Source organism: Solanum pennellii, chromosome 3 (assembly GCF_001406875.1).
Source record: "Solanum pennellii chromosome 3, SPENNV200".
Lineage (NCBI taxonomy): Eukaryota > Viridiplantae > Streptophyta > Magnoliopsida > Solanales > Solanaceae > Solanum > Solanum pennellii.
Window position 1 is genome coordinate 63,856,151 of NC_028639.1, and position 15,294 is coordinate 63,871,444.

General features: G+C 34.8%; 1 protein-coding gene across 1 annotated transcript; it reads right to left on the reverse strand.

Moving 5' to 3' along the window:
* Window positions 1-63: 63 nt before the first annotated feature.
* LOC107014754 (3-oxoacyl-[acyl-carrier-protein] synthase 3 A, chloroplastic-like) lies at window positions 64-13,304 on the reverse strand. Its single transcript, XM_015214809.1, has 9 exons — window positions 12,877-13,304; window positions 12,234-12,398; window positions 11,536-11,684; window positions 10,053-10,189; window positions 9,003-9,108; window positions 5,790-5,908; window positions 2,809-2,873; window positions 2,509-2,731; window positions 64-587 (listed from the first exon to the last, which is right to left on the reverse strand). The coding sequence occupies exons 1-9, from the start codon at window positions 12,984-12,986 to the stop codon at window positions 366-368; spliced, it is 1,296 nt and encodes a 431-aa protein (XP_015070295.1). The 5' UTR covers window positions 12,987-13,304; the 3' UTR covers window positions 64-365.
* Between the last annotated feature and the right edge of the window lie 1,990 nt (window positions 13,305-15,294).

Sequence of the window (15,294 nt, forward strand, 5' to 3'; positions counted from 1 at the left end):
ATTGTTCCTAAGATGATACAACCTAGGGGATATAATATCATGAACGTTATGGAAATAGACGTCTTGGATCCAAATCTGAATGTTAACATTAACATCAATGGGGACAAAATGTTGATAATTTATTGATGTTAGGAAAAAATAATACAGAAGAAAACCAGAGAGACAAAAAGGGGATTCTGCCAATGAAGCCTACACCACAATCAGCTACTAATAAAAAAAAAAGGCACAAGGGAAATGCAACCTTATCATTTCTTCTTTCCATCTATGTTGAGATCTATTCATATGTTGAGGCTTGAGAGGTTTCTTCCCTATTTGATTACTGCAGAATCCAGATGTGAGACCAGACCCAAACTTCACAGCAGCATTTAGCCCCATCTGAGTATTGCAGAGCCCCACGTAAGGCCAGCACCAAATCCAGCAGCAGCAATGACATGACCTGCCTGCACTTTCCCACTTCGAACAGCTTCATCCAGTGCCAAGGGTATCGATGCAGCACTCGTATTGCCATAATTAGCCAAATTTGATATGACATGTTCTGGTGGCACCTCCAAACGTGTTGCTACTGCGTCAAGAATCCTTTGATTTGCCTGCATGTAGCCATTCATGATAAGTTACTTCACAGAAATTGATGTAGGATGATAACTCGAAAGAAGCATTAAGAAACTTTTCGCGAATTATCTCCAGTTGTATTTGCCAGTAAATAGTAAGAAAATCTTCAAACATTGAACGTCAAACTCAAAAATGCTCACAGATTTACTCATGTTATCTTGAACATGAAATGAGTTTCCACATCAATAAAGCAATTGGATAAAGTGAATATCGTCTATCATAAAGATGAATCAAGGGTCAAGCTAGTAAAGCCGGGAATATAATTTACCATATTGTGCTTTTACAAACACATGACAAATTGCAGCTTACTCTTTCTTTCTTAGTTTCCATTTTGATTCTTTTATATATATACTCTTTAATTCTTTTTTCTAAATACATTTTGCTATTTTTTACCTATTTTTCTTCCTTAATATAAGTACTTATTTTGTGCTTACGCTGATCATTTTTTCTCCCCTATACCTTTGTTTTTCTCTATTTCATTTTTCCTTCTCTTCATGATTTATTCTCCTGCAATTCTTCATTTAATAAGATCTCTTGTGTTTCTTCGTCCCCATATCATGCAAGTCATGGAAAATTTTTGCGACTATCCTAAGTCCTTTTTCTGAACTCTTTGTTGATTTCTTTTATTTCAAACAGGAAACTGCCAGAAAATGTTTAGCAGATACAAACGACAAGGATGAACATTGTGTTTTGTGTATAAAAGATTAAGGGAGTGTTCATTATGGAGGAGAACATTTTCTGTCCAATTTTCTCATGTTCGTTTAGTCAAAAAAAATTGAATTATTTCCTAGGAAAACAAGTTCCTCAAATGAGGAAAGTGACTTCCCTAATGGAAGTAGGGAAAACAAGTTCCACAAGTGGCATTCCACATTGATTGTGCCCTCTCCACGACTCTACCCCATCCAATACACCTCATCTTCACCCCATACCTAACCCACCTCCCATTGTATTTGTCTAAGATTATATACAAATGCTTATCGGATAATATTTTCACTTACATATCGAATACAAGAAAACATTGCCCTTGTCAGAACACAAGAAAATAGGAATATTTTTCGCTTACCCATTATTTGTCTGAAAAACATTTTTCCAAAAAAAATAAAAGATTCATTGGATAACATTTTCCTTCACACCAAACACACCCTAAAAGAAAACACATATACTTCACACTTCATTTTGTGATGCATGTAAAATTATGGGGTTCATTTTGGTCCCCAAATAATGTATGTCACCTGAAAAAAATGAGGCAGCAAAGAGTACTTGAACCCAAGTAACTACAGCAACTTGAAAATGAGAATATATCCTTAACTTTTATCTATACTTTGTTCCGACTTGGATACAAAAGAAAACATGGGGAAAGGCGTAGGACAGCCAGGCTTTTGTTATCTTGCTCTGGCAGCATCATAATTATGAATATTTAGTTCAAACTTTTGAGTTGGTATACTTGTTCTTTTGTCATGCATTTCTCAGGCAATAATCACACATCCACTAGGCTTAGTAAAATAACTTTAATCCCAATCTCATATGCTTTGTTTGATAGGATATAGAGTAGTATAGTTGAGTTGAATTTGTAGAGTAATATAAGTAAAGGTCTATGCCTTAGGCACATAAACAGCTCATTCAACTTTCGGAAGTTCCCCATGTTAACAACTGCCCCTGGGCGCCTACAAATATGATCTGGCCTTTCCCCAACCAAATATCAGCTTTGAGAAAAACATATAAAATTAGAGAACAGGAGGAGGAGGATCACTGAGTATCACTGCATTTTGTCACTAATTGTTCATAAATGTATTTCATTATATTCATTCAGTCAAAAACATAACAGCTTCTAAGAGAAGGTCATTAATCTATATTTAGGTTTGACTAACTAAGTCAAATTTGTATCGCAAAACGCCATACCTGGTGGAGGAGCAGCCAATCGATTTTGGACCTAGGAAGACCTGCATTCTCTAAAGCTGCTTCTATTGATTGTGGCACAACACGAACAGCAAATCTAAAGACCTCTTTACCATTCATCTGAATGCAAGAGTAAGAGGAATTTGATGGCGGAAATCCAATAACCGAACCATTTGTACCAAACGCATGATCTGTTTCATTATCTTTGATTAAAGCATTCAAGTGCCTGAATATGAAAACACTCATTAAGTGACCCTCTAAAAAAGAAATCAGGGATAATATTCTAAAATATGATATAAATACCTTTGACCTCCACCATCACTATGCAAGTCAAAACCAAATAAACCATCTTCTCCAATATCACAGGCCTACAAGAGTGGATTTATATAAATTTTGAGAACTTAAATGTGCAAATTAGCATTGAACATGGTCAATAGCTAGCAACAACAGAACAAAAAACAAGTTATCAAGAACATGGGTTAATACAAGAAGAAGATGCAAAGTCAGACATCTACACTAAGAAATAACACTCCTCAATCAATAGTGCATCTATGAAATATTTCAAGAGTACATAGTAGTGAAGAAGCTTAGATTGACTGAAGACCTCAACTAGTGATTGATTTGCAAAACGCAAGAGCAATCTCTGTTCTTTTGTTGATTAGACACCTCCATTTCATCATCGAGGTGAAAAATGTCAAAAGGGTAAACTGGGAGTGGTATTATTGAGCCTATACTGATCTTGCCCTCGGTGACCCATATTTGTACAGTTGAGTAGGCTCAGACATACCAAAAAGAAATATTCATTTAGTATGTTGAATCATTTTATTAGGTTGGGAACTGGTTCTTAATTGAACGTTTCAAATCAAATTGCTGGTCCAGATGGCTATACCACAGTCACAGATAACAGCATGAAGAATCCTTATTTCTCTGAGACCAAGCAGTCCAGGGGGGGACTATCTAACCTACTTGTCTGAGTTCTGACCTATAAATACCCAACACATAGTCATCAAGAACTTAGAACGCCAACAAAAACAAGGTTAACTGGATGCATTAAACTTATTAAGAGAGAAAGGGGAAAAAAAGAAAAAGCGTGACATCAACTCCACCAACCACGCCTGACCTTACTGGCGTGAAAAAAAAATTGAGGCATTTCCAGCCGCTAGCTTGAAAGGTTGGCCCCACAAGCGCAAACCACTGCCTTTAGGCATAACCCGCCCTTTTCTCCAAAAATAAAATAAAATATTTATTACTCCACCATCAACATTCCCTCCACACATTTTACTGCTCCTACCACTACGACCAATCATTTCCACAATTCTAGGCTGGTTCAAACAGTTCTGGTCCTCCTTGGTTTTCAACCAATTTTATTTGTTGTAATCCACTTACTAACATCAGAGTGGGGAAAATAACGAATCAAACTGTCTTATAATCCCAAGTCACAATTTTCAGGAATTTCTGTCCAATCACCCTTGTTTAGAACTAGTATTTTCTTTGGTACAAATAGAAGATGGGTAAAATAAAAAGGTAGACTTGAGCTTTGTGGAAGTGGTTTTTAAAATTTGATAGAGAAATAGGTAATTACATCTGGAAGGAGAAGGGTAACACACAAAGCTGCCAAAGATGGATGCTACGCTTGGAGAGGGGGAAGGATACGGCAATAGGGAGTCACTTCATTGGTCATAACCTTAGGTACAGTCTGGATGGGTTCTTTGAAGGAATTTCAGTTGCAACAAGAATGTTTCAGAATGACTGTAGAGTATAAGGTTACAGCAAGTTTCAGTTTCCTCTTTTCTTTTGTTAACCATGGTAAGCACTGAGCAATCGACCAACAACACCGCATAGGATTTAACCTCTAGACTGAACACCAGGCAAAAAAATTCCAGTAAAGTTATCCTTTTCTCAAAAATAAAAATAAAAAAATTCCAGTATGTGACAGTGAAGTTTGTGTATATTGTTTGGACCAAGAATCGGGTGAAGTAGATCCATGGATCAGTTTTCTTAACAGCCGAGAAATCCTTGAGGGGTAGTGGTGCACGGTTTGATACTCAGGGGATAATGAGCTGGTCCCTCTACTTTTCTCCACTTAAGCATGGTTCGGATATGTGACATGTGCTGTTCCGCACATTGTACTCTCACCAGTGTAACAAAGCCTAGGGATGGTCCATGGATAAGCATTTCAAGAATAAGAAATTTTGAAAACATCAGAAGAGCCCAAACACAGGAAATATCTCATAGTCAATGTTTCTTTTCGAGAAATGAAGCCACGTGAATTTCAAATGATTTAGTACATAGCGCCTACAACTCCCGAAATACGAAAGCAAAACTAAGAAAACCAACTTTGAGCTATGAAAGGAAAGCTCTACACATGTATCACATCAGACTTTCAGACCACACATATTTACACCAGGTAGTCAATTTTGTGCCCTTGTATCAACAATTTGACCATTTTTTCGAAATTAGACCCATGGTCTGAATACCAGTTTTGAACTTTGAAATACAGACCAGGTGGCCACTTTCGAACTTCAGATCACTGGGCTAATTTTGAAAAAGTGGTCAACTTCTAAATACAAAGCCACAAATGAGGTTATTTGTGTAAATCAGACCCCAATAATATTTAAACCAACCTAACTAGTGACGAAAATCAGCGACCAATGCGGTTGAGACATTTCTAATTTTATACATGTCTAGGGAATATCCCCAACCCAACCTAAACCCTGGTGAAGAAAAGAAAGAGCTCATGAACTTCATCAATTTAGACTGTAAGAAGAGTACAGAAGAATCTAAAGATACTAGAATCAGTTAGGAGGATTCATCCCTCTTTTTACTTGATGGAAAAAAAAATAGGATAGTCATTGGAAAAACTGCAATAACTGAAAATCATGATTCACTAAGGGGTCGTTTGGTACAGTGTATCCTTGTATATTACTAGTACCTTGTTTAGTACTCTTTTCCAACCTATGTATAACTAACCTATGTATAACTAATGCTTGCATACACTCTATTGTGTACTAACGTGGGTATTACTAATACCATGAATTTCTAGGTATTAGCTATGCATTAGCATGATTAAAGACCCAATTGCCCCTCAAAACCTATTTTACATATTTTCCACCATAATCATGGAGGGCATCTTTGTAAATAATTTTTCATATGCAATGCATGCTATTTTTAATGCATCAAACCAGACAATGCATAAAAATAATCTACATATAATTAATACATGCATTGCTAATACACTCTATCAAATGACCCCTAATTGATTCATAAATTCTCCTTTATCATACCTGCACCACTACAGCACCAGCAGCATCACCAAAGAGAATACAGGTCCCTCTATCTGTCCAGTCAACATAGCGAGATAGAGCATCAGCCCCTATAACAAGAACATTTTTAAAGCCACCACCTGCAAGACGACAGAATTTCAATACTTAGCAGAGCATAAATTTATGAATATATAATTCAATATATAGTAGTAATACTGGTACTGACAATTCAATAATATTTCACACGGGAAAAAAATAAAATTTTAGGCCACTACTCACTAAATCATATACTTAAGGGATTTATCCAAGAAGTTAATAATTTTCAGTGTCGTTAATATATTCCAATTCTTTAGAAAAGTTTCTCTCTTATTTGTCTTACACTTTTTAGTATCCACAAACTGCATGACCTCAAGTATCAACTTTACTTTTCAGGTTTTGACAATAATGACATATCACTTTTTTCGCGTAACTTATGATACTGAATATAATCAGGTACTTATGATACTGAACATAATCAGGCCTTTGTTAGACTTACTTATTAATAACATTTAAGATCATCGACTAAAAACCCACTTGTGGGATCACATTGGGTATGTCGTTGTTGTTGTTATTATCCACAAAAGGGCCGTTCAATCTCCAATTAGATATAGAACACTAAACATCTCCCTCCAGTTCAAGAACTCTACACTAGGAATAAGAGAGTTCATCAATAACCCAGAAATGAGGTATTTTTATCATTATTTTGATCAAAAAACTCGGGCATTTTGATGTGAGGCCAAAAATATATATTTTTATCATTATTTGCCTCGCATTTATTATTTATGTCTGTCCTCTTTTAGAAATTTTTAGCATGAATTTCATGAATTGTGCTAAATAGTACATTTTATTTGTAGAAATAAATTGGTGTAAAGTTGAAGTTTGGAGTTAAAACGAATTAAATATGAAAGGTTGAAGAAGGAAATCAAGCAGACAGCGCAATGGATTAAATTTAATATAATAATGTATAAAATATAAAGTTGCAAAGTTCAATTGAGAAAGAGAACGCTTCCACGTGGCAGCAGTGGAAAACACCTTCGGATTGCAGCAGCAGGTTGAGGCGGTTTCGCGCACGGAAATCGACTTCCGCTTGGATTTCATTTCCTATTTTAATTCGGATTCAATTATTTTATTTAGGGTTTTCTACATCTATAAATAGTAGATCAATTATAGGAGGAGAAAAAGGTAGAGGAGGTACTTTCGAAGAGACAGTCGTCAATACTTCTTATGGTTCTTTTCTTCTTCTTGTTTTCTTAGAGATTAGTAGCTAAACGCCCTTGTTCTGGGGCTGTAGCTACGAATGGATTGTTGATTATTAAAGGCTTGTTGAATTGGTTCTTGGTTATCATTATAAGTTACTTCTATATTCTTGTTTTAGTATTTTATGCTTGATCACTATAAGACAAATATATTGTCTAATCTTATATCGGGAGAGGATGGGTTAGATAGACCAGAGAGTATGATCGATCCATTAAGTTGAGGTGATTTGTGTTCAGGAGGACGCTCGGACGAACAACTCGCTTGGTTATGAAACCAGTTAGTCTATTTATCCTCGCTTAACAATGTAGTTAGATAGTCTATTGATCTTGTAAATCAGTAACTTAACGACTAAAATTAGTTCTAAGCCAATAATATGATACATCAGATTCAATAAATGCTGCAGCCCTGGGATTCTCCAACCATTATAAGTAATTTTATTATTTTATTCCTGCATTCTTTTCTTTTGGCACTCTTAAATAAATAATTAGACTAGTATAATTTAGTAAAAATAGTTAATTGACAAGTCCGTTGGGATCGATAATCTGGTTCATTAAGAGCCACTATATTACTTGCGACCACGTACACTTGCGTGCGGAATTGGGAGCAACACATTTGCTTGTACTCTTTTTGCAAGGAGTGACGACTTCAAATTTTGTTCACATAGTTTCTATTAGTCAGATAGCGTAGTTTCTACTTATCTCAAAACCATCTAAATGAACTAGACGATTCTAGCTGGGTCCAAGAATTGAATGATGAAAGCATAGGACAAAAGCCACTATCACATCAGCCATGTTTAAGCACAAGTCCAAATTCAAGTGAAAATTCAGCACTTGAAAGAAAGGGTTGACATAAAAAAAATAAAAAAAAATAGGTAGTGTCGGTATTTAAGTGGAGAAGGGTAAGGATGGGCCCATCATCCATCGAGTTTCAAACCGTGCGCTATTGACTCTCGGGATCTCGGTTACAAGAAAACATTGGTTAGGGTCTGGAGCATTTAGGGAAGAAGTGTGGCCAGGCCGCCACAGGCAGGACCAAGTAGCCATCCATTGGTATTGTTTTCACTGTTCTTGCTGATCAAGCTATTTTGTGTTTCCGGAAATTGATTATTCCTAAATCTTCAAGAAACAGTAAACATGCAGATCTTATACAGATAAAAAATTGATAACATGGAATGTGAATTTGGTCCACCTAAAACTGTTAAACATTCGTAATTCATTCAATGCAAGTTTTGGAGCTCCCAAGACATATGAAGGAAATTATGAAAAAAATGATGAGACACTTCAAGTTATGTTACTTTTACAAGTGAGAACACTTGCATCAAGAAAATTCATCAAGGAGTTAATCTTAGGTAGGAAATCTTAAATAAGAAAGTCAAGTAATCAGAACAAGCTTTCTGGGAAAATGGTACTGGGGAAAGCCTCTAATAGTCATAATTCATAACTTCCCAGTTACAACTTGACAGCATATGATAAGTCATTCTTTAAAATTACACTGAATTGCTCTCCCTTCCTCCTCTCTACCCCACAAAAAGGTTTGCATACATCTTACCCTTCCCAAACCCCACTTATGGGATTACACTGGGTATGTTGTTATTTTGTACTCTCTCTCCCTTGCGCTCTCTCTCTCTCTCTCATACACAGAGACAATGTATACCTACCAGTATTATGATAGAAGCATTATTCTTTCACTGAGAAGTGTCATAATCTTTGTCTCCTGTATGTTCAGTTATCTTCCAAAACTTAATCATCTCGAATTAACCATCCAAAATCTTGCTTAAGAATCTAAGACAGTGCAAATTGTTTTATCATTTAACCTACCTCAATTACAGATCACTTGAGGTATATCCAACAAAAGATGATTACCTGGTTCATTTTATCCCTCTAGGGCAAAGTTTACAAAGAACTTATGCATCAAAAGCAAAATTTTACAAAATTCTACCTCTGATATAGCAAGCAGCAGACACCAAACCCAACATGAACCCGCTACAAGCAGCTGTAATGTCGAAAGACAATGGATTGCTTTTGCAGCCAAGTGCTCTTTGAACCTGAGGAAAGAAGTACCAAAAAAGAATGGATAGAGTCCCCAAGAAGATTCTGAAGAGAACATGATTAAATGTAAAATCTGATGGTGCAGCAACTTCGTTAACTTGGGTCTGTAGTATAAATCAGAATTAATGGACTATCTGTCTGATGTAGGATCACAATGGCGGGAGAAGGGTCAAATTAATTTTCCTGAGGAGCAACCCTTTACCAAACTAATTATCTTACCTAGTCAGGAAAAAAAAACATACAAAGATGATGGATCATCCATCAAATGGCCTTTCTATTTTAAGACACTTCAAACCTTTTACCACGCTAACAGTATAGCTCTCATTACATCATAAATGTACTTTCTTTGTTTTACATAATTTCAAGGGAAATGCATGGGGACACTCAATTATAACAACAAGGCCAAAATAAATAAAGAGTTTCCTTGACCTCTGATGAAACACAATTTCAGAAGTTGTCAATCATTCTTCATTATATTGTAACATCATATGCATATGAATGAGTAAATGCATAATTAACTGTAGTATCATGCACACATAAATAAAAGTGATTAGCTTCATCTAATTGTCTAAAGGGCGATATCTTTATCAGTTATAATCCTAGTAAATGCAGGAGACAAGTTCATCAACAATATGTCGTGAATGGAAAAAAAGAAAAACTAAACATACTGTGAATCAATTCCTACGCATAAACTATGTTCTATAAAGTAGATATAGCAGAAGGCAAAGAGAATAAACGTCTAAACTCAAAAGCTCCATGGCAATGCATTCCATATTACCACTCTGGCTAACTCATTTATGGGTGTGGAATAAAGAAAGCACTGTTGCAGGTTCTTTCTGAACGGTCTGCTGAAGATGGGCTATACCGCTAGAGAGGTAATTTTTCTTGCAATATCGGTTGTATGGAAATATAATGACACTATTCTTCTAGCAAGTTATACCTGTGAAGCACTACCAAAAAGGTCCTCGGGAGTTGAACTGCATAGCAAAATTAGGTCAACATCATCAGGATCAACCTCTGCCATCTCAAGAGCTTTCCTTGCAGCCTCTGCAGCCAGATCTGTTAAGCTGTCTTTGCCTGTAAAAGCATATATCAGATTAAGGCTCGTTTATATAAAGTACAATAAAGTTAATACATTTTTTCCATCTAAATAAGAATATAAGTATTTTACCCCCATTTCACAAAAGGCATTTCTGATTTCAAATCATTTATACTACAATCTGTTAATGCATGGCTGATCTTTGCCAAGTCATTCGTGTGTATCCACAAAAATTTAAATCTTGACTCTTTTATTTTTGGAATAAATGAACAATTAAGCTATGTTCTGCAAACATTCAAAAGGAGACAACAGAGAACACGGATAAGTATCCTTTTTTTTATGACAAGGGAAACCCGCAGAATGCAATAGCTCGCAAACCACATAAGAGAGGTAACCCACACAGCCGTACTAGGCAAGCCAGGTGCGACGAGCTCAACCCAGAAGGCACACCCCTTGCTTTCGCTGCAAGGGGTTTCGAATTTGAGAGAACATGGAAGTCCCAAGCCGAAACCACTGGGCCACCCCGAAGGGTCAATACATATCCTCATTCTAAAAAATTTGATTCTATAGAAACATGACAATCTAATCATAAGATAACATAAACGTGTAGTGTGTATAGTAAAGTAAAGTATCAAAAGCTCTTTGGAATTCTGAGAAAAGGAACGAAAGGAAGTATTACAAAGAAATAGGATATCCAATCCACACATCACACTATGGCCCTTTGGGAGTCTTTGGATAGGTACCTTTTCATAATGTGCTTGTACGGTTGTACCATCAGTCCTATAAATTTTATATTAGCAATACGTTTGATGCTTGGTACAATCATTTTACAAAGCCAATTTTTTTTAACATTCACAATTTAATCTAAACTAGAATTACTATTGATTTAACAACGGGCAGATTATCTTTTCTACAATATAAAATTTAGGCCAATAGGAGTTTCAAAAGCTTTAAATTTGAGATTCTACGGAAACGCTACTTGATAAACTCTGGGAACTAAATGTACTTTTAATTATTCACCGAAGGCTAGAAGTATTTTCGCATGCTACTTGTTTTCTGGATGCACTCTACTCCTAAATGGGGCTAAAGTTTTCTTCTTCTTTTTTAATAACTGAAAAATCCCCATGGCCAACTGATGCACAGTTCGAAACTTGGTGGATAATGCCCCCCCACCCCCCACCCCACCCCACCCTTTTCCACTTAAATACCAGGCTTTTATCAGTGCCAGGGTTCAAACTCATGATGTGTACCTAATCCATACATCTGCGTCACTTACAACTAAACCAAGGCATAAGGTGCTTAAGTATTACTATATTTTTCCCCTAAAACATAAGACAACAGAATCCATCCAGTTAAAAAGCATCAAATCCAAAGAAAGACTTGCCTGAAAGAACTCTACGGTTACGAATTCCTGTCCGAACAGATATCCACTGATCATTAGTATCAACAATTTTAGCAAGATCATCATTGGATACATTTAGAGATGGTACCGCAGAGCCACATCCTATTAGTTTGCAGCCCCTGTTACCTAGCCTGCACAAGCAAATGAAATATTGAGGTTAAAATGAAGAAACACAGATTCAGCTGAATTCTCTGACAGATACTTGACCCTGCTTGTTAAAATCAGGGTTCTTTGTCAATCTGTTAATGAAATGCACTGGGACGGCACTCAAATATAACAGAAGTGGAAAGAAGTGAACCTAGCTGGAGCACTTTTACTTTAGGTGAGTTTTTCTTTTTCATTATCTCCGGTTGGAGCCGATGAGGGAGCTAGAATTTGGCATAACTTGATAACTTCCTCTACAGGCTCCTTTTGACAAACAAGAAGATAAATCCCGAAGAAGAAATAAAAGGCCAAATTTTACAACCAGGCATAACTATCCACCAAAAATTGTGCTTTCTCAAAATATAATATATCAAAGTTTTCGGAAGTGCCACCATTCTTCCTCCATCTCACTAGCTCAATTTGCAGGTTGTCCAACCATACTAAAAAAGCCATGTGGTAATTACCAAGAATTACACGTGAAATCTTTTTATTAAAATGTTCTGAAAAGAAATTCAGACGGAGGTTCTTTATGTTACCTCAATACTCGAGATTGATCCGTTGAAACCTTATCTGCACCTTCAACACTGCTGGAACACATAACGCTATTGAAGGTTCCATCAGAGAATGATTGCCTATCCTGATATATGCCTATAGATGGACAAAATCTCCTCCTTATAGCAGGCACTGCTGGCGTAAAGAACCTATATCATTGGTCATTTGCATGTATCGATAACTCAATAACCCTCGAACAAATAAGGCTAAACAACATAACAAAACAAAAGCAGCAAATATGTTCAACATTTTGACTTGATGGTGTAAAAAGGAGGAGAACAGAGTGTGAGAAGATAAGATTGTTCGTAGACTTTATAAATATATAACCAGGGTTGGAAGGGAAGAACCTACTTTTTTATATAATATTAAAAAAATTAAATCTTTAGCAGTTATTAGTATGGCAGTGACAGAACAGATATAAATGATTCACACACTTCAACCAAACTATTTCTGGATTGAAGCTTAGTTGTTGTGGTAACTACTAAATGCAAATATTTCGCTTTGTCAGAACAATCACAATCACATAAATACACAGTAGCGAATCTTCACTGCTTAGGGCTAATTCCAAATCTTTAGCTTGATTATAAATCCTGTTCAGATCTTTAGATCAGATATAAGAGTACTTACAGAGTATGTCCTTGTTGGTGCCGTAAAGTACTAACTCCAACCCTCCCAAATACTTGACGGCGGTGTTGCAATGAAAATGTAGGACCAGCGGCAATGGTGGTATTCGCCATTTGTTAATTCCTCAAACAAAAATTGGCTGTACCGATTGCTCTGCTTCACATGAAAATTCAAGAAAACGGAAACCCAAATAGGAAAAAAAGGAAAATTTAAGAGAGATAAAGATGGCGATGAGAAAAATGATGAGGAAAATCAATGTGGGTGTCTAAGTATTTCCGTCCATCTGTAGAATCGAAAGGTTTGGATTCCAGTTCATAGATATCTCCGTCCTCAGCTCAAATGTGGGTTCTCCGTATCTGTATTTTACTACTTTTTCTTTGTTTTTCTTTTGAACTAACGATATTAATTAGGCAGAGCTTTTATGAACCTGTGGCTTCACTCACTCTATTTGGTTCAATTTGATTGGGTCCATCTTTAGACTTTTCCCTTTTAACTTTTTTTTTATCTCGGTTAATTTCACAAGATATTATTTATTTATTTATTTCTATCAATAACAATTATCGGAAAACTATCAGAGATGGAACAAATTACTTATAATACATTTAAACCTTATTTGGATGATTGTTACTGTTGTATTGATAGTTTAAAATTTAAATACTATATCTATTTTGATTGTTGCTTATATATTGTTTGAATTATTGTTATGTATTATTTCATAATACATATTAATATTTAAATAGATTGTATTGTTTTTTATTGTTACATAATATCACACGTCGATAATTTATATGATAAAACTACCAGCAAAAATAGAATTTACAAACCTATTAGAAAAATAGGATATACAGGATAGAATTATATTGAAAAGGTAACGTAGAAGATAAAATAAATAATCAATAAAAGATAGAATGAAAAAAAATATATTAAGGTAATGACGCAATCACACCAAATTGATTGTGACACAAAATGGGTCTTTTCGTCGTTATCTAACAATAGATTTAAACAATATGATACAATGAAGTTTAAGTAACAATCAAAAGAAACGTTGTATTTAAACTAACAATACAATACAACAAGTGACAACCATCCAAACAAGATGTCAAATTTATCATATCATTTCGCTAGATTCATTGTTAATAACGAAAAGTCACATTTTGTGTGATTGCGTATTTTTCTAATTTTCTTCTTTCTTGTTTTGACTTTACGTATGATATAATAATCATATTATTTATGTAACCTACTTTTTTTTATATTAGCTTTATGTCATATTTTTTTGGTTGAATTCATCGGTAGCCCTCTAAAGTTGGCATTAATTTTCAATTCGACATTTTAACTAGACTTTGTTCATTTTAGACAAGTTATGTTGAGTTCCGTTGTGTCATTTTGACACTCTTTGCTGACTTGACATATTGTGTGTGTTGCACCCATTTTGAGCGCGTGAAGATTTTTTTAAAAAATTTTCTCTTCTTCTTCATCACTTTTTAGCCCTATCACTTATTTCACATTCCCCATGAAAATTCATAATAAAAAACCTTACCAAATATGAAAGAAAAAAAGTTTATAAGAACAAAAATTTAAAAAATCATCACACTAATTTTGAAAAGATTTCTTAGAAAAAGACACACATTTGTTTTCAAAAAAGTTAGAAAAATGTCATATATAATTTTCAAAATCAATTAAAAAATAATCTAAAATCTAATTATTTTTAAAAAAATGAAAGAAGAATCAAGAAAATGGTTGTAGAGTTGGGGAGGGAAAAGGGACGTAAAACATATAGGGTAGGGTTGGGGTGGGTGATATAAGGTGGGGTGGGATCGTAGAAAAATAGGTAATATATTTATTTATTTTTGCTGAAAAATTAATTGCTTTTTAATAATTTATTTTTAAATTATTATTTTTACATTCAAATGTCACACGTAAGCTTTTAATTAGTCATAATGTCATGTCATCCGCAAGTGTGTTACACACAATTTGTAATTATAGCTGATTGGCAAAAAGATGTCAAAATGACATAGCGAACTCCTATTTGAGATGTTTAAAATGAATAAATCTACTTGAGGTGTCTAATAGAAAATTGATGCCAAATTTAAAAAGCTACCAATAGGTTCAGACTACTTTTTTTAAAGATTTATTTTTAAATTATTAATATATGACATTATATAACAATAGAGAACAACACAATCTGTGTAAACATTATATTCACTACGATACAACATAATTTATATATATACCGATACAAAATATAATAATTATCCAAACTGTGCTTTAAATTTGGACAAGAATAATGGAGTCATGAAACTAATAATTCTCAAATCACTTTTCCTTTATTATTTTACCAATAAATTACCCTCTTGTATGTATTAGAATTATTATTTTATATAGGAACATAATTGATCTCTATATTTGCCCTCCGTGAATGAG

Coding starts and splice junctions, on each gene's coding strand:
- LOC107014754 (XM_015214809.1), bottom strand. CDS start 12,986: ATGGCGAATACCACCATTGCCGCTGGTCCTACATTTTCATTGCAACAC. Junction 11,685..12,233: donor GATCAATCTCGAGTATTGAG/GTAACATAAAGA, acceptor TTGCTTGTGCAG/GCTAGGTAACAGGGGCTGCA. Junction 10,190..11,535: donor TAACCGTAGAGTTCTTTCAG/GCAAGTCTTTCT, acceptor ATGCTTTTACAG/GCAAAGACAGCTTAACAGAT.